Here is a 19,241-nt window from a genome sequence, read left to right as displayed (position 1 = left end):
GGATTACCGGGTGGGCAGATCCGGGCCTGGAAGATGGGCCATGGGCCCGGATGTCAGCCTTACAAAGGATGACCCAGCAGACGCGCGGCCAGCCCCGAGGTGGGGTTTCGGTGCGGGCTGCTCCCCTTGTGCTGCATTACCATCACGGGGAAGCAGGGCCGGCCTTGCTCGGCGTGGCAGCCACGAGGGCCACTCCAAAGTGGACTCCTCCTTCCTGACCGGCTGCAAGAACGAGCCAGACCCCCATTTGCTGGAGGGGTCCGAGTGGGATTCTAGTTCTCCTGAGGTCTCTTTCAACTACAAGATTCCGGAACTTCCTGGAGAGGACAGTCAACTGTAATACCCATCAGCCTCAGCGGGAGGAGGAGAGGAAGAGAATCTGAGACTCAGAATCCTACCTAAAATGCTGGAAACTGTTTTTACATGTAATTGGGGGAAATAAAAGACATTTCAATGGATTCATTTTAATTTTTTCCTAATTTGAGTTATTTGATCAATTTAATAATTAGAAAACCATCATCAGTATGATTCTAAGAAGAAAGCTGCTGTTCTGAGGCTCGGCGTGCAGGCGCCGGAAGGGGACGGCCCTCCTCCTGTTCCCTGAACTCCTCAGACCTCATCCGGAAGGCTCTGCTTTCAGTTGTGAGCCTCCCCGTTGAAGGAGGATGAGACCCAGAGGAGGGCAATCACAATGGTGAAGGGCCTCGAGTCAGGGGCCTACAGAGACTCGTGGAAGAAATCGGTGGCGTTTCGCGGGGAGCCCCGGTCTGCGCACATCACAAGCTCGCTCAAGATGGCAAGAGAAGGAAACTAACTGAAAGGTGGGAGAAGCCTCTGCGATCAAACACAAGCTTTAACGCTGCTTGTCACCTGGCTCCTGCCCATCTCTGGGGGCCCCTCAAGACTCTTCTCGCTGCCACCCCCTCCAGGCTCTTCACCACCTACCCTCATTTCTTTGATTTCTCTTTCTTCTCCTACAGCTAACGTTTGAGTAGAACATTGACCCGGGGAGGTGATAATGGGCATCCCTGCTTCACCCTGGATTTGACGGGAAAGATTATGCCCATCACAGGTGCCCGAGGATGGCTTTACACAGACCACTCATCATGTGAAGGAAAGCCCCACGGATTCCTGTGCTCTCTCAGGGTTCTGATCAGGAATGGGAGCTGTATTTTGTCGGAGGCTTTTTCTGCATCTCCGGAGATGGTTTGTCATTGATGCAGTCAATCAGGCTGATGGTTCTCCTAGTGTTGAATTGTCCCTGCCTTCCTGGCAGGAATGCCGCCTGGTCGTAGTGTATGATCCTTGTCATACGTTGCTGAAATCTCCTTGCTAGGATTTCACTTAAATTTTCGGCATCAATATTTATTAGGGAGATCGGTCTATCATTTTCCTTTTCTGTTTTATCTCTTCCTGGTTTAGGCATCAGTACCATGTCTGTCCCCTTCTGCAGCCAAGGCTAAGCAGTTTATGGTCTGCTTTCTGTAATACTATTTCATCTCCAATTTCCAAGCTTTTGCAGGCTGTTTTCCTCTCGAGGAAGCTCTCCTTTCCCACTTTTGACTCATGGAATACTTTAAAGGTCAGGTACAAGCGCCAACTTCTACAAGAAGCCTGCTATGATTACCCCTGTTGTTAGTGCTGTTTCCTCTTTATTTTATCTAAAGTTTACCTTTACTGATCTTTTCAACTAAAATCTAAATTCCTCGAGGACAGGCACACTTGTTTTTTCTCCACGTCCCTAACACCCAGCACAATCCTTGGTACATAGTAGGTACTTAATGCCTGGTGAATTTAGAAGAAAATCCTGAGGCAGGGAGGAGCATTACAACTGTCTTTGAGTATCAGAAGGACCTGGAAGAAGGATTAGAATGACTCTTTTTTGGCCCCAGGGGGCAGAACTAGGGTCACTGGGTAGACATCTAGGTGAGAGACGGAATTTAGCTGGATGGAAAGGGGGATTTCTTAATAATGGAATGCAAGGGAGTGAGTTCCCTGTCAGTGGAAGAATGAAAACAGACTAGACCATCGCTCACTGGGGATGCTAAGGGGATGTTTTGATGGAGGTAGGGATGACCCTGAATACAGTTTGTACAATGGAGAGGACACTGGACTTGGGTTTGGTTACTTATTAGCTACAGATAGTTGAGTGAGTCCCTTCCTCTCTCTGGGCCTCAGTTTCCTCTTCTGTTAAATGAGAAGAAAGGCCACTAAGGGTCCTTCTGGTGCTAGCCGGCCCCTCCCACTGCTAAATTCCCTTGTTCCGGCCAGGGATCGGCTGGGACAGAGGGCTGCAGGGGCCTCCGGGGGGCCGAGGGGTGGGGGCTGGGAACAAGGCAGGCCCAACAGACCGAGGCTGTTTATTTGCAAGGAAAACTCATTTTCTTCAGGGTCCTCCAACGAGCACATGAACTACTTCGCTCCAATTGGCCGGCTGTAACGGGAAGCACATTTGTGCAGGCCCAATTGGGGCCTCTTTGGACGCCTGCGCTCGCCTGCAATTACTCGGGGCTTGAGGCTGGTGGCCCGGCCACGTTCTGGGGACGACGAGGCCGCGTTTATGGAGCGCGTTTGCGGGCGAGCGATTTGTCCAGCAAACGAAGAACTGCTGGCACCGGGGCGTGGAGGGAGGCCTGCCGGCCGAGTGCGCTGCTGCCCTGCCTGACGTTTCCTGCCCCCTCCCCAAAGGAGACCCAGAAAGCACGAGTCAGCAGCCTGAAAGGAAAGCCGATCCTGGTGGGGGCTTTTGTCCGTCCGTCACCTACCCTTCCCTGGTGCTCTCGGCTGCAGGCAGCGGGGACAGGTGGGGGGGGGGGGCCGGCCAGGGCCGAGGAGTCCAGCGGGTGGTGCCTGGAGGAGCCGTCCTGAGAGGCGGGCAGGATGCCGGCTGGGAGTCCGTTCTGAGAGTGAGCGGAGCCGGGGAACATGCCTGCGGGGACAGGAAGCACCGAGCGTCACCCTCCCCCATTCCAGCCCCTGACACCCGAGAGGGGCCGCGAGGAGCCCTGGCAGCGCCCGCCCTGCTGGCTCCCCCCTGCTCGGCGAGCCCGGCCTCCTGGCGGGGTCAGGAAAGCATCCCTCAGGCGGCTAACGCCCAGGATGCCCAGGGGCCCTGGCACCGCGCCCAGGCGGCCAAGGCCGACGGTGCCAGCCGGTGCCCCTTCCGGGCCCCGCCAGCCCTCTCTCCGGGGCCGAGAGCCGCAGGACCAGCCCCCCGCGAGCGCTCAGGAAGCTCCTACTGTGTGCCGGCCTAGGCTCCAAAGCCAGGGGACCACAGGGAGACGGGCCTGAACGCCGCGGCCGTGTCAGGAAGGGGGGAGACGGATGACGCTGCCCCCGAGGGAGTGAGCTGCCCATCTCTGAAGGAGTTAAAGGGGAGGAGGCTGCGAGTGGGCCTGCGAGAGGGGGGCGGCCTCGCCTTCTCTCCTGTCAGGCTGCTCGGCTCTGGCTGGGGAGCTTCTCTTCGGCACAGCCCCCCCCACACCTGGCCGGGCCCGCAGCCCCCCGAGCGGCCGTCCTAGAACCACTTCAGTGTGTAACTGCGCGTCATCCATCACAATCACGGCCGTTTAACCTTTGGCCCGCACATCTGGTCCCCAACAGGGCCGCCGCGGACAGCCGCACGTGGGGAGGGCCCGGCAGAAGGAGCCTGGGGCGCCACAGGCCGCCACGCTCAGGGCCTCAGTTTCCCCATCTGTAAACCAAGGGGCTGGGTGAGGGGGCTCCCCTTGAGCTGGTTCTTCTAAAGGTTTGCTGCCGGCAACCAACAAGGAAGGGGGCAGGCGCTGCCGGCCCGGCTCCCCCTCCAACTAGTGTCAGAACCTGGAACTCGGGGCTCTCCCGGCCTGTGGCGGGCCCTTTCCTGTGGGGAGGAGTCCCGTGAAAGGGGTGCGATCCATCATGCTGACCCCTCCCCCATCTCTGCCCTGGCCCAGTCAGAGACCCCTCCGAAGGGCTTGGAGATCCCCGGCCTGCCCCCCTCTCCCCTGCCGGGAATCACCTCTGTCTCTCCGGAAAGTGGGGTCACTGGTGTGGGATTGAGGGGGTCCCGTATGGGATGAAGACCTCCAGCCCGTCCTTGGGCCCTGCCATGACGGCCTCGGGAAGGAGGGGCTCTTGTTGTCCTCATTTTACAGAGAAGGAAACTGAGGCACAGAGGCCACCGACGTCAGGTTAAGACCCGTGGTGTTAGGGCGCCCCGCTAGCGCAGGGCCTCTGCAGACGGGGCGGAGCCCACGCACGGGCCCTTCCTGACTCCCTGAGCTCTCTGGCACGTTCCTTCTTCCCCCGGGGCCTCAGTTTCCTCCTCTGTCCAATGGGGAGAGTGGGCAGGAGAGGGGGCATTCCCAGAGCAGAGCCAAAGCTGCCCTGAAGCCGGGCTCCCCAATGGTGACTCGGGGCTCCTCGGCCGGCCTGGCTGCCGGCCCTCACGGAGCCCTGACGCTGCTCCAACGCGGAGGGAGAAAACATCAAGTTAAAACATGAAAAAAAAGGTTGGAGTCATCGGAGAAATCCCAGCAGGCCGAGGCTCTGCGCACGGATTGCGGTTTCTTTGAAAAAACAGAAAAACAAGCCCCCAAATGAGTGTTTTCAACTGGAATAAAAAGGCCATTATCTGCTCTCACTTCCCACGCAGGGCCCCGGGGAAGGCCGTCCCCCCATTTGTCCTGAAACCTTTGCTCAGCTCTGCTATCTGGGGGAGCCGTCCCAGGGACCAAGATGGTCAGGGCTTGGGGGGTGCTGAGAACAGGGGGTGTCAGGGCCGGGGGGGCTGAGAACAGGGGGTGTCAGGCCAGGGGGGCTGAGAACAGGGGGTGTCAGGGCTGGGGGGGCCGAGAACAGGGGGTGTCAGGGCTGGGGGGCAAGAACAGGGAGTGTCGGGGCCGGGGGGGCTGAGAACAGGGGGCTGAAAACAGGGGGTGTCAGGGCTGGGGGGGGCGAGAACAGGGGGTGTCAGGGCCGGGTGGGTGCCGAGAACAGGGGGCTGAGAACAGGGGGTGTCAGGGCTGGGGGGCAAGAACAGGGGGTGTTGGGGCCGGGGGGGGGCTGAGAACAGGGGATGTCAGGGCTGGGGGGCAAGAACAGGGGGTGTCAGGGCTGGGGGGGCGAGAACAGGGGGTGTCAGGGCTGGGGGGCAAGAACAGGGGGTGTCAGGGCTGGGGGGCAAGAACAGGGGGTATCAGGGCTGGGCAGGGCCTAGAACAGGGGGAGCAGGGCTGGCTGGGCTGCCCCTTGGGCTCTCGGAGGCTCCAGGGCTAGGCCTGGTTCATGCCAGGGAGGAGGACTGTACAGCTGGGGAGGCTGGAGGGTCAGTGCTTGTCCCCCAGCAGTTCTGGGCAGAATCGGGCGAAGCCCAGTGGGAGCAGTCGGAGGCTTCGCCCCAGAAGCCTGGAGGGAAGTGGCTGCCGAGCCCTCCTCCGCCTCCCGTCCGTCCGTCCGTCCGTCCGTCCGTCCGTCCCATTTCCCTAGCAAACCCCTGACCTGACTTAGAACTGACCCAGGATGGGTTCAGAGCGCGGTGAGGGCCGGGCCATGGGGCGAAGGACTTGCCCAGGGTCACCCAGCGAGGGAGTGTCTGAGGCCAGATTTGGACCCGGGACCTCCCGGCCGCCCCCGGCCCATCCTGTCCTCGGCGCCCCTCAGGGCTGCCCTGCTCTGCGCTCCCCGGGAGCCTCTCCCCCTCCCGTCTGCCCCAGGCAGCCCCTTCCCCTTGGCCGCCTCTGGAGCGACGCCCAGGAGTCCCGGAGGCCCAAGTGGGCGTTCTCGGGTCCCTCCCGCGGTGGGGTCCGCCTGCTCCATTCCGTCCACCATTTGCCCCCCAAAGGGGCTCCCAGAGCGCTCCCCGCCCGTGGCGTCTCCCCCGTCCAGCAGGCACCCGACGGCCGCCAGAAGCAGATACAGAGTGCTGGCCTCGGCACTCGAGGCCCTGCGCCCCCTCGCTCTGCCCCACCTCGCTCTGCTGCACGACCCCCGTCGCTGGGTGCCCCCCGAGGCCGGCGGGCTCCTGCCTCGGCACCGAGTGGGAGCCCAACGGATGCTCACTAAGGGACGGATTGAGCCCTTCCTGAGGATCCCTCGAACCCCGACGCAGGGGCCCGGGCCCGAGGGGCCGCCTTACCTGGGAGCAGCTCGTGGCCCGCCGGCCGCGCACATTTGCCATCCAGGCTGTGCTGGGAGGACGCGTGGACCTGCGGGAGCGCCAGGCACTCGTTCAAGACGTCCTGCTGGACCTCGGCACACACGTGCAGCTGGAGATGAGCACATGGGCCGGATTAGCACATGGGGAAACCGAGGCCTGTCCCAGACAGGGAAGCTCGGGGACCCCCGAGAGCAGCCCGGTAGGGCCGCGGCCCCCTCCCGACCCAAGCGCACCCTCAGGGGAGGCCCATCGGACGGAGAGCCGGCCCGCAGCGGGACCCCCTGGCAGGCCCTCACAGCTGCTCTGAGGCAGACGGGAAGGTTCAAAAAAGCATTTTTAAGAGTTCAGTGGAAGGAAGAGCGACGGTAGATCAGGGAGGGCTTCCAGGAGCCGGTGGGGAGGCGGGAAGGACAGAGGACACAGCTGGGGGAATGAAGGGGCCCAGCAAGGCCGGGAGTCCGAGGAGTGACCGAGGCCTCCTCCTGCCCCCCCCCGCCCCAGCTGTTCTCCAAGTAAAGGAACATCCTTGCTCGCCGCAGCATCCGAAGGAGAAGCCGCCGGAGAGCAGAATGAGCAGAGAAAAGCATCGCTAAGTCTCGGGAAGCCATGACAGCGGCTCGGGGTACCCAGAAACATCCCTCCTCGCCCCGGCCTTGAAGGACGGTTCTGGGCTGGCCCTGCAGACCCACCGCCGCCCGGGGCTCAGGCGGCCTCCTCGAGGGCTGGGACGTGCCAATCCCTTCTCTGCTCCCCGCTGGCGGATCCTGGCCGCGGCTCCTCCGGGGCCTCGGTTTCCCCGTCCGTAACGTGGGGGCACAAGTGCCTCCGTCGCCCTCCCCCAGACGGCTGGGAGGACGGGATGCCGCCCCGCAGGGTCCGAATGCGCCTCGGCCTACCTTCTTCCGGACCTGCTGCTCCTTGGCCGAGTGCGCTTTCACGTGCTTGCGGAGGGAGCTCGGGTCCGTGTAGCGCTTGGCGCAGCCGGGGATCTGGCAGGCGTAGGGCTTCTGGAACGGAGGGGAGGCCGTCAGAGAGCCCGCAGGGCCCAGGACCCGCCAGGCCCCCCCCAGAGGCGCATCCGAGCCGGCAGGGCGCAGGAACAAGCAGGGCGGCGGCTCCCTGCAACATGACAGACTACCTGACTGACCACAGGGATGGCGCCAGGACCCGAAGGGGTCTGGCCTCGAGGCCGTCCCTTCCGGCTCAGACAACCTGGCCTTCCTCCTCCGGGGCCCGAGGCCTAGCATGGAGAGTCAGTCCGGGGAGGCTGGACAACTCAGAGCCCAAACTCACCGCCTTTGTGGGAGTGGAAACTGAGGCCTACAGAGAAGGGCAGGCCCGGCACTGGGCCCAAGGCCAGATTTCAGGCCCTCCATCTCTGTTCTCACAGGCTGCTCCACCTCTCCACACTGGGGCCACCGCAGGCTCCTTCTGAGCCAGGCCCCCTGGGCCAGGCCCTCTCCACCAAGCCCTCCTGTCCCCACCAGGCCCTCCCCTCCCAGCTAGGCCCACCTCTCCCATCCTCTCCAGGCCCTCCCCACCAGGCCTTCCCCTCCCAGCTAGGCCCTCCCCACCAGGCCCTCCCCTCCCAGCTAGGCCCTCCCCACCAGGCCCTCCCCTCCCAGCTAGGCCCACCTCTCCCATCCTCTCCAGGCCCTCCCCACCAGGCCTTCCCCTCCCTACCAGGCCCTCCCCTCCCAGCTAGGCCCACCTCTCCCATCCTCTCCAGGCCCTCCCCACCAGGCCTTCCCCTCCCTACCAGGCCCTCCCCTCCCAGCTAGGCCCTCCTCTCCCATCCTCTCCAGGCCCTCCCCACCAGGCCTTCCCCTCCCTACCAGGCCCTCCCCTCCCAGTTAGGCCCTCCCCACCAGGCCCTCCCCTCCCAGTTAGGCCCTCCCCACCCAGCTGCACCAGGCCCTCCTCTCCCAGCTAGGCCCTCCTCTCCCATCCTCTCCAGGCCCTCCCCACCAGGCCCTCCCCTCCCAGCTAGGCCCTCCCCTCCCAGTTAGGCCCTCCTCTCCCATCCTCTCCAGACCCTCCCCACCAGGCCCTCCTCTCCCAGCTAGGCCCTCCTCTCCCATCCTCTCCAGGCCCTCCCCTCCCAGCTAGGCCCTCCCCTCCCAGTTAGGCCCTCCTCTCCCATCCTCTCCAGACCCTCCCCACCAGGCCCTCCCCTCCCCACCAGGCCCTCCTCTCCCAGCTAGGCCCTCCTCTCCCATCCTCTCCAGGCCCTCCTCTCCCAGCTAGGCCCTCCTCTCCCATCCTCTCCAGGCCCTCCCCACCAGGCCTTCCCCTCCCTACCAGGCCTTCCCCTCCCTACCAGGCCCTCCCCACCAGGCCCTCCTCTCCCAGCTAGGCCCTCCTCTCCCATCCTCTCCAGGCCCTCCCCTCCCAGCTAGGCCCTCCCCTCCCAGTTAGGCCCTCCTCTCCCATCCTCTCCAGACCCTCCCCACTAGGCCCTCCCCACCAGGTCCTCCCCACCAGGCCAGGGTCCTCACTGTGGACACTCCCCTCCCCCTCATTCAGAGTGAGGCCTGCCCATCAGGGCTCCTGCAGGAAGTTGACCCCACCCAGGCCCTGGAGAGCCAATGCCAGGAATCCTGGGAGCCGGCTGGCTCTTGAGACCCGTCTGGGCCCAGGTTGGGCCGCTTGGGACCTCTCTGCCCCCTTGCCCAGCCTGGCAGCTCCATCCTCTCCTGCCCCCTGCCCGCTCTCTCGTTAGCCCCCTGAGGTGCCTTGTCCTCCTCCTCTCAGGAGAGTCAGGCCGGCCGACCCGACGCCTCGCTGTCCCATGGCAGCAGACCGGCCAGACCCCAGGCCTGGGGCCCACAGAAATGTTGGAGAACCCCCGCCAGCTTCCTGCCTGCCCCTCCACGGGCTGCCTCCAGGCCCTGGCCTCACCTCACTTTTATCAGATGGCAGAAGCCTGGAATAGGGGAGGGCCTGGGCGCCCTGAAATCCAGGCCCCGTCAGAGCACAGTGGACAAAGTACAGAACCCCTGGAGGCTGAGGGCCTGGGTTCAAATCTCCAGCTTGGCCATTTCCAATCACTCACTTGACTCTGGGCAAATTCTTTCCTCTCCCGGGGCCTCAGTTTCCTCATCTGTAAAATGAGACTCTGGAGGAGGAAATGGCAAACCCCTTTGGTATGTATCTTTATCCAGTAAACCTCAGATGGGGCCCCCAAAAGTCAGATACGGTAGAAATGGCGGAACAACAAAAAGTAAGACATGAGCCCCCACCCGTGGCAGGGGGCCGGGCTCTCTCCCTGGCCTGTGGCCCCCTCCCCAGAAGCAGGGATGGGTTGGAGTCTCTGTTCCCCCCCCCCGGACAATGTACCCCCTGAGCCCAACAACGGTATCTCCAGCTGGGAGGGCTTTGGTCTCCATAGGCTGGTCCCCAGCACAGACAACGCAGAGGGCAGAAACTTCAGGAAATTCGTGGAAATGGAAAAAAAAGGAAACAGGCCCCTCTGGACCCTTTTTAGAGCCCTCGGCTTCCGCCCAAGACTCAGTCCCAGGTGCTGGGCAATGGGGGTTCAGTGACTTGCCCAGGGTCCCCCAGCTAGGAAGGGTCAAATTTGAACCCAGGACCTCCCGTCTCTGGGTCTGGCTCTCCATCCCCGGAACCCCCGGCTGCCCCCTCCTCCATAATGGTTCCTTCTCCCTGGTGACTACTCATCCCTCCCTTCCCACCTCCATAACAGTGTCTTCTTTTGTCCTCCTTCAGGGGCTCTCCAGGGCACCCCAAGGCTCTGCCCTCACCCCTCTCCTCTCCTCTCTGCCTCTGGCAAGCTCATTCCCCCCCCCCCACGCTCCAGCTGCCACCTTGATCCCACGATTCCACTGATCTCGAGGGTCAAATTGAACCCCCCGAAGGCAGCATGAAGGAGGAGGTGACTCGTGGCTGTCGCAGCCCTGCCTAGCGGTGGTGATTACGCGTGTAGACGGCCGCGAACCTGCCTCTCTGACTAGCCGCCCCTCTCCTGGCTAATGACCCCGGCCTCCACGTTGCTGCCTGTAGAATGGGCTGATGGAGGGTCAAAGGGAAGGATGGACTTGTACTGTACCTTGGCGCTGGAGAGGCTCATGGCTGCATTTAGGAAGAAAGGAGAGAAGAGAGGAGTGAGGGCAGAGATGACGGAGGCAAGGGGAGAAGGAGGAGGCTCAGGGGAACAAGGCCGAGAAGGAGTCCTGCAGAGCCTGGCCCTCCCCCGGCCCATCCCTCCCGCCCGGCCCTGCTCCTAGAGGCTCCCCATGAGCCCGTCTGGCCGTGGAGGCTGCCGGGATAAGCACTTCGCTTTTACCGAGACACATTCGAAGCCTGATTTCCGTCCAACGAAGGGCTGGACCTGTTCAGAGACTCCTGGGAATGCGTGTGGGGCCGGCCAATGCCCGCTGTGGCCCGTGGAACGAATGGCCGCCCAGCTTTCTCCTGAAGACAGCGAGCCACGGGGAACTCACTACTTCTCGAGGCAATCGTTTCGCTCTGGAGAGCACCCATGATCAGAGCGTTCTCTGGGGCTCTGAGGGCCTAAATCTTTGCAATTTCGCCTTCCGCTCCATGGTCCTGGCCGCCCAAACCCCTCTGATCCCTCTTCCCTACGAGGAGCTCCAGCCTCCTTGGGGGGCCTCCTGCCCACAGCGGTGGCCCTCGGGGCATTCTTTATTCAAGGGCGTCCTTCCTACATGTTGGGATCCTGAGGGGAGCTCGCCCTTCCCAATGTAGTCCGGCCAGGGCTGAGGATGGGCGCTGGCCCAGAGAGCGGCCCTGGAGGCCTCTCAAGGCAGCCTCCGCGCCTCCGCTAAGTCCCCCCGGCCCTGGAGGCCTCTCAAGGCAGCCTCAGCGCCTCCGCTAAGCCCCCCCGGCCCTGGAGGCCTCTCAAGGCAGCCTCAGCGCCTCCGCTAAGTCCCCCGGCCCTGGAGGCCTCTCAAGGCAGCCTCAGCGCCTCCGCTAAGTCCCCCCGGCCCTGAAGGCCTCCAAGGCAGCCTCAGTGCCTCCGCTAAGTCCCCCCGGCCCTGAAGGCCTCCAAGGCAGCCTCAGTGCCTCCGCTAAGTCCCCCCGGCCCTGGAGGGCTCTCAAGGCAGCCTCAGCGCCTCCGCTAAGTCCCCCGGCCCTGGAGGCCTCTCAAGGCAGCCTCAGTGCCTCCGCTAAGCCCCCCCGGCCCTGGAGGCCTCTCAAGGCAGCCTCAGCGCCTCCGCTAAGTCCCCCCGGCCCTGAAGGCCTCCAAGGCAGCCTCAGTGCCTCCGCTAAGTCCCCCCGGCCCTGAAGGCCTCCAAGGCAGCCTCCGCGCCTCCGCTAAGTCCCCCCGGCCCTGGAGGCCTCTCAAGGCAGCCTCAGCGCCTCCGCTAAGTCCCCCGGCCCTGGAGGCCTCTCAAGGCAGCCTCAGTGCCTCCGCTAAGCCCCCCCGGCCCTGGAGGGCTCTCAAGGCAGCCTCAGCGCCTCCGCTAAGTCCCCCCGGCCCTGAAGGCCTCCAAGGCAGCCTCAGTGCCTCCGCTAAGTCCCCCCGGCCCTGGAGGGCTCTCAAGGCAGCCTCTGCGCCTCCGCTAAGTCCCCCTGGCCCTGGAGGGCTCTCAAGGCAGCCTCAGCGCCTCCGCTAAGTCCCCCCGGCCCTGAAGGCCTCCAAGGCAGCCTCAGTGCCTCCGCTAAGTCCCCCCGGCCCTGGAGGCCTCTCAAGGCAGCCTCAGTGCCTCCGCTAAGTCCCCCCGGCCCTGGAGGCCTCTCAAGGCAGCCTCCGCGCCTCCGCTAAGTCCCCCCGGCCCTGGAGGCCTCTCAAGGCAGCCTCAGTGCCTCCGCTAAGTCCCCCCGGCCCTGGAGGCCTCTCAAGGCAGCCTCAGCGCCTCCGCTAAGTCCCCCGGCCCTGAAGGCCTCCAAGGCCCCCGGGTCATCTTCCTCAGAACTGCCCTCCCCACCAGGCCCCTCCTCGTCCAGGACTGGCCGGCTGACTTTTTACTCTCTCCTGGGAGCCTTCCAGGACCCCCTCCATCTCGGAGCCCCTCTTCCACCTCCCAGAAGGACAATCCCTCGGGGGGGGGGGGGGCAGGACGAGGTGCTCTGCAAAAGCTCCTGAACTGCCTGCCTGTCAGGAGAATCTGGGAAACAGCTGGTGAAGGAACGCAGGTTGGGGGATGGACGTCCGATCTCTCGGGCTGGGTGCCCTTCACTCATGCCCCGGGCAAGCTTCATGGAATCTCCCTCGGGGGCCCAACCCCGCCATGAGGACTTATGGAGGGGCGTCCAGGCGGGGGAAGGGCCTGAGGCTGCTCTAGGACCTCGCTAGCAAGGGGGGAAGGACTTGCAGGGACAAAATCTCGGCCCTCCTTCCCCACGGCCCGTCCACGCCGGGAGGTTGAGCTCGGGCCGCGTGGGGCTGGCCACTGCCCGCCCTGACCAAACTCATTCCCTGAGAGGAGAGGAAGGAAGAGTGGGAGCAAGGCAAGAGCGGGGGGAAGCTCTGGAAGAGGCAGCTTGCCAGGGAACTGGTCCGCAATCCCAGCGCCGGAGGGCACAGGACCCTTTGTGCCAACTCCCTCCCTTTCACCTGTCCGAAAGGGATGCAGGAAAAAGAAAGAGGGAAACGGCAAGGCGAGTGCTTAGCGCTAGAGAGATGAGGAAATGGCTTCATTTGTAGGCCGCTTTGGTGGGAGAAATCAGGGAAATGGGATGGTTCGAACATTACTTCGATGGGAGGAACAAAGAAAGATGATGACTGGGCATAATAAGGAAGTGGGATGGCTTACATAGAGACTCAGTTTTGGGGGTGAATCTTTTAGAATCTTCTGAAAGGAAGTGGGACGGCATCCCTGTGATACCATTCTCCCGCCAACTCTAACATCCCATCCTCCTTCCTCTTCCTGCTTGTCTTCCTCCCTCCCTCTCCTCTGGGGCCCTTCTAAAGGCTGCGGCGGGGGCCATTACCGTGTCCAGGTGAGTGCGCTGGTGCTTGGCCCGGTCGCTGGAGTTACTGAAAGCTTTCTGGCAGCCGGGATGCTGGCACAGGTAGGGCTTCTCCCCGGTGTGGCTCCGCAGGTGAATCTTCAGGTTCTCCAGTCGAGAGAAGGCCTTGTTGCACCCTTCAAACTAGGATGTAATCAGAGAGAAAAAGAAAGGGAGAATGAGGAAAGGGCCCAGGAAGCCGAGGTGGAAGTGTCCCTAACCAAAGGATGGCCTCCCACCACTATTCTGAAACACGGATTTTTCTTTCGGTTATATGGAAAAACCATTTCTGGCCACTGTTTCTCACGTTGCAGGATTCTCCCTCTCCTCCCACCCCAGGCGGTGAATAGTCTGCTAGAGGTTACGCCGGTCCTTTTGCGAATTAACTATTTCCTTATTGCCCAAGTCATGACAGAACACGCCTATCGCATACACAACAGAGATCTCATGAAGGAAATTCAGCGCAAGGTGGCCTGCTTTGATCCGTGCCAGACTCCATCCATCCTCCTTTGGCTGTGGAGAGCATCTTCCTCCTGAGTCCCTCGTGGTTACCTTGGAGACGTGCTCTGCTGATTATGGCACATCTGCTACCACTGAGCATCGGATCACCTTTCTGGGACTGCACACGGTATTCTCCTGGTTCTGCTCACTTTACTTTGTATCCGTTCACAGAAGTCTTCACAGGTTTTCTGAAGCCATCCTGCTCCTCTTGTCTTAGTACAACTTGTTCTGCCATTCCCCAAGGGACGGACACCCCTCAATTTCCAATTCTTTGTCACTATAAGAAGAGCTGCTAAGAAGATGTTGGTACCGGGAGGTCCTTTCCCCTTCTCTCTGGCCTCTGGGATCCAAACCCAGGGCTCCCACCACCATTTGGAACCCTCTGCCACGATCTGCATTAGAATTTCCTTCTGGAAAAACATATGATCGATCGCTGGCAAAGTCTCCCCAGGCATGTTGCCAGCCCAAGTCCCAGACTGGACCAAGAGTCACCCCAAGGGAAAAAAGGAATCGGATGTCTCTTCAAGATCATGGAGGAAGTGCAGAGAGGGATCGCGGGGACCATCTTGTCCAGTCCTCATTTTATATGAGGCCCAGGTAGAGTGGTGGCCAAACTGGGGGAAGCAGCAGAGCTGAATTTGAACTCTGGTCTCCTGTTCCAAATCAGAGGCTAAAGTTGGTAGCAGTGGGGAGTTTGGTTGGATAAAAGGGCCCACCCTGCTCCTAAGACTTTTCTCACCCACTAGATCCAACCAGGCTTCAGAATTGTACTGTTTGAGAGGCTGAGTCACTTAATTAGGAAATAGTTCCTTAAAGCAGAAACAGGAATAGGGACTCTGCTTCCCTAGGCCTGATTACATGCCAATCAAAGAGGATCTTGGGAATGAGGCTCCAAGCCATTTCCACAGCTCCTGTTCCCCAACCTGGGTTCTGCAGGCACAAACTTATGGCCAGGGATTCAACAAGAGTTACAAGGAATATTCAAATCCTATCGTAGACACTTTCCCTGATCCTGGAGCCTGAATCAGCACTGGACAGAGGCAATAACAAGTGATACTCAGCCTAGGTTAGGCTTCTGTTGGCTGGGTGGGCACTCCTCTCACAGGCTCAGCAATGAATTAAAAATGTCAGCCTGGTTTCCTTTTTTTTTTTTTAACCCTTAGCTTCTGGCTTGGAAATGATACCAAATTTCAGTTCCAAGGCAGAAGAGCAGTAAGGGCTAAGCAGTAGGGCTTCAGTGACTCAGCCAGGGTCACACAACTGAGGGCAAATTTGAACCCAGCTCTCTATCCACCAAGCCACACCTGCTCCCAGATTATCCTTGCTAGGGAATCTTTCTTATCCATTGAATCTCTGATGACAGGAAGAAAGGAGTAAGAGAGTCCAGTGGATGTCTCTGGAGAGCTGAAGCTCAGCAGGTGTTGGCAGAGAGCAGTGACCAGAAGATGAGCAGCACCCCCCCAAAAAGGAGCTGCCCAGGGTTGAGAGGAGATCAGACACTGCAGAGGCAAGAGCATGCTTGGGACACATTGGAGCAGGCGGATGTTCTCCAGAACCAGGGGGATGACTTGTCCTGGTGACACTGGATCCCACATGGGTATCTTCCATTCTTCTTGGCCATAAGCGATCTCTGGATGTGTTTCCTTCCTCGCCAGTGCTAGAGCAACCTGTGAGTGAGTGGAGCCCACATGTGCATGGAGGGAGACTCTTTGTTTGGCAATCATCCTTCTAATTCTGAAATTATGTATTTCTATTAGTGGGCCAGCCCAGAGAGGAACTTAATAAATGATTGTCTCCTTCTCCAGGAAACTTGAACCCCTTCAATCCAGGAAGGGGGAAAAGCAACAGTTTAGAGACCCAGGATCCACTCATGGCCCTTCTATCACGGGCCAACTGACTGACCCTGGGCAATTCACTTCACATCTCTGCTTGCCACTGTCCTCTTCTGTAAAACAAGGCAAGTGGGACTCCCTTCCAGATCTAACATCCTGGAATTCTAAGACTGGCTAGCTAACATCTTCACATTTAGGGACTCCAAGGACTGACACATCCCATGATTCTAGAATTCCATGTTCTAGAGTTCTGGAAATGACATTCTAGAATCCACGATGCTGGCATCACAGGATTGCAAAGGGCTCCAATCCAACAGTGGGACTCCTCTCTTTTAGGCCCTTGTCTTTGGAAATGGCCTGGGAATCCCCTATTTAAGCACTTATACGCAGCCCAACCCTCTATCGGGGGGAGTTCATGGCCAGGCTTTTCGGAGCGATGGATGGACCATTAAGTGTCTGTTTCTGTGCACCACCGATAACAAATGGCTGAGCGGTGTTGAGTATTTCACAGATTACTCATCACTTTCCTTTCTGCTGTCCCTTCTGATTTTCCTAAACAACTCAGGGAGGTAAGGGGAGGAGGGATTTTATTCTCATTTTAGAAATAATAACTGACATATATGAAACCATCTGTTACTTATTTTTATTACAAAAATTTTAACAACTGATGGGCAGTTAGGTGGCACAGTGGATAGAGTCCTGGGTCTGAAGATAGGAAGATTTCTCTCTTGAATTCAACTTTGGTTTCAGACAATTACCAGCTGTGTGACTCTAGGCAAGTCACTTTACCCTGCTAGTCTCAGTTTCCTCATCTGTCCAATGAGCTGGAGAAGGAAATGGCAAATCACTCCAGTATCTTAGCTGTGTGACCCTGGTCAAGTCACTCCACCCTGTCTGCCTCAGTTTCCTAATCTGTAAAATGAGCTGGAGAAGGAAATGGCAAACCACTCTTTTAGGATCTTTGCCAAGAAAACCCCAAATGGAGTTATTAAGAGGAGAGTCAGACACCACTGAACACACACACACACACATATAGAACCTTAAGATATATCTTTGACACATATTAACTTTCCTGACCCTCAGTTTCCTCATCTGTAAAATGCAGGGATTAGGCTGGGTTGTCCCTGAGGTACCTTTCAGGCCTAGGTCTATTTTGCTCTGATACTATGTCCAGGGGCCAAATTCTGCGTTAAATATTTACTAGTTGGACAAGTCACTTAACCTCTTAGCCTTAGTTTTCCCATCTAGAACATGGGCTCTCAGAGGAAGGAAGTGGACCTAATCTATGCCCCTTTAATCCCATTGTGCATGTCCTGACTCTGACAGAAGGCTTTAGCCGCGTCCTGTAGCTTCTCCCCTCTTCGGCCTCTCCTTCCCGCACATGGCGGCCCGTCTCTCCACGCTCAGGCACACGTGGCTCCTGGTAAAAGGCACCCACAGGCTTGCTCAGGATTAAGCTGACACGTCCCGGCCTCGTGCCCTGGAACGGTTAAGTGCTCCGGAACGGTTTCTATTATCAGGTTCTCGTCCGGGTGCTAATCTTTGCTCTGAGATGGGTGATGACAAGTGTGAGCGGGTGCCTGGCCGGGGAACGAGATTTCACGAGATGTCTGTTGGGTTTGGCTTCTTTACCAAAAGGCCCCCAAAATAAGCTCGCACCATGACAAATACGAGGTGATTACGGTGACAGCTGGAGCAGGGCCATCGGCCCAAGGGACCGGACAGTCTGGGGGTCTCCCTGCGCTACAGCTGCCCTTTGGGGACCCAGAAAAGGCAGCGACTCCTGAGCACTGGCCCGGGCTTTGGGGAGCAGTGGGGCCCCTCGCCCTCGCGGCCTGGGCCAGCCCCTCCCAAATCTGTCTCCTCAGGTCACTGCTTTCTCTCCTCTGGGAATATTTTTCCCTCCCTCAAGCCTGGAATCCTGGAGGAATTCCTCTGCTCCTGGGAAAGCCACCGGGGCTCTCCCAAGGCTCGGCTATCACTGGGATGCCCTGGGGCAGGAGAGGAGCCGGTGATGGACCCGAGCAGCAAAAGCATTCCGTCACTTGGAGGCTTGCCAGGCACCGTACGGCTCTCATTGGATCCGCACACACGACCTGTCGGGTTGCTGCTGTTCAGTCGTTTGGTCATTTCTGACTCTCATGACCCCTTGAAGGGTTTTCTTGACCCAGATATAGAGGGGTTTGTCATTGCCTTCTCCAGCCCACTTTATGGACAAGGAAACTGAGGCAAACAGGGTTACGTGGCAGCCTAGAGCCACATCGCTAGTAAGGACTGGAATTCAGGCCTTCTGGACACCAGGCCTTGCGCTCCATCCACGGCACCATCGAGTAGCCCCTGTTATCACCGCCATTTTGTAGATGAGGAAAGGGAGTCTCAGAGCTGTTAAAGGACTTGTCCAGGTGAGTTCCCAGTGTCATCTGCATGGGAAGCTGCCATCGAATGGATGAATGGGTGATGGGACACCACTGTGAGCTTAGAAAAGGAAGCCTAGAGATGGGAGGTCCTGGGTTCAAATCTGGATTAGACACTTCCTAGCAGTGTGACCCTAGGCAAGTCACTTAGCGCCATTGTCTAGCCCTTACTGCTCTTCTGCCTTGGAACCAATACCCAGTACGGATCCTAAGGCGGAAGGTGAGGGCTAAAAAGAAAGCCTAAGCTGTACAAACTTATCCACAAAGAAAGATACAAAGTGGGGTTGGTCGGTGCATCCCCAATGAGATGTCTCCTGCCTAAGAGAGCTGTCGCCCTTGGACAGACTAGTCTACCTTTGAGCCTCAGTTTCCCCACCTGGAAAATGGGGACAATATTTTCACTACATTCCTCATGGGTAAGTGCCCCGGAATGAGGCTGCCTGTCCAGGGGTGTTTACCCCAGAGGGGAGAAGTCTGCGACAAGGCATGGGGCTGTCTTCGAGAATCAGAAGGAAGAACTAGACCCCGTGGAGGTCCGGCCTGGAAGAAAGGGTCCGGGCACCCCGAGATGTCCAGCAGCCTTTTTATGGTAGCAAAGGAGGACTAGAGAGGAAGGCTGCTGCTTGGGGGGCGGCCACGTCCCGTCCTGAGCCCCGAACTCTCCCCTCTCCTCTCCCATGATGACTCCTTCGCTCGCCAAGGTTCCTCCCCGGCCGGCCCTCGCCCTGCCTGCCGCCTATTGGACATGCCATCCCGGAGGCATCCGAGACATCTCCAACTCTGCGCGTCCCCACGGAACTCGTTATCCTCCCCCACCTCCCGCCCGGCTCTGTCCAAGGCGCCCCTCCCGCCTCCAGGCTTCCGATCCCAGCACGAGCCGCACCCCGTACCCAATCAGCCGCCAAATCCTGTCCCTTCCCCCCAGGCTCTGTTGCCCAGTCTGAGAAGCATCCGCATCCGGGCGCTCTGTGAGAGACCCTCCCGGCCTCCCCGGGACGAGGAATCGCTTCATTCTTTGTCCTTCTGGGCCGAGCGCCCGGCACGGGGCCTGCAAGGAACAGGCACTGAAAGCGCGTCTGTGGGGGGAGGGGAGGGGGGGAGAATAAGTATCGTATGACGGGCTGTAATCATAGACTACAACAGTATATAATACCTATGATATAGAACAGCATTATAACATGGTGTATAATAACAAAGAAGACGTTTACGATAAATCTATTACATTACGTATCATATATAACACTATAATATATGATGTTATAACGATATAGTGTATACTTATATAATAACAAGCATAATAATATAATTAACAAGAATAACAGCTACTATGTTCCAGGCACTGCGTTATGCCGTGATCGATTGCCTAGGAAGCCGGACGCGGGCCTCGAGCCCCAACTGGGCCACGAATCATCCCTGTAA

At 59.3% G+C, this 19,241-nt stretch overlaps 1 protein-coding gene across 1 annotated transcript in view; it reads right to left on the bottom strand.

The window, feature by feature from the left end:
- Positions 1–17,538, bottom strand: part of LOC100618306 (zinc finger protein GLIS1-like) — a 32,051-nt gene extending 14,513 nt beyond the window's left edge. The window contains exons 1-6 of the mRNA XM_056814598.1: positions 17,363–17,538; positions 17,041–17,098; positions 13,058–13,219; positions 7,036–7,146; positions 6,119–6,248; positions 2,766–2,929 (exon numbers count right to left, since the gene is read on the bottom strand). Coding sequence (XP_056670576.1) covers positions 2,766–2,929; positions 6,119–6,248; positions 7,036–7,146; positions 13,058–13,219; positions 17,041–17,098; positions 17,363–17,538 — 801 coding nt within the window. The remainder of the gene's footprint in view (positions 1–2,765; positions 2,930–6,118; positions 6,249–7,035; positions 7,147–13,057; positions 13,220–17,040; positions 17,099–17,362) is intronic.
- Between the last annotated feature and the right edge of the window lie 1,703 nt (positions 17,539–19,241).

The sequence above is a fragment of the Monodelphis domestica genome, chromosome 2 (assembly GCF_027887165.1).
Source record: "Monodelphis domestica isolate mMonDom1 chromosome 2, mMonDom1.pri, whole genome shotgun sequence".
Taxonomy (NCBI): Eukaryota; Metazoa; Chordata; class Mammalia; order Didelphimorphia; family Didelphidae; genus Monodelphis; species Monodelphis domestica.
The sequence above is the reverse complement of the archived record's forward strand: the minus strand, read 5'-3'. Positions and strand labels throughout refer to the sequence as shown.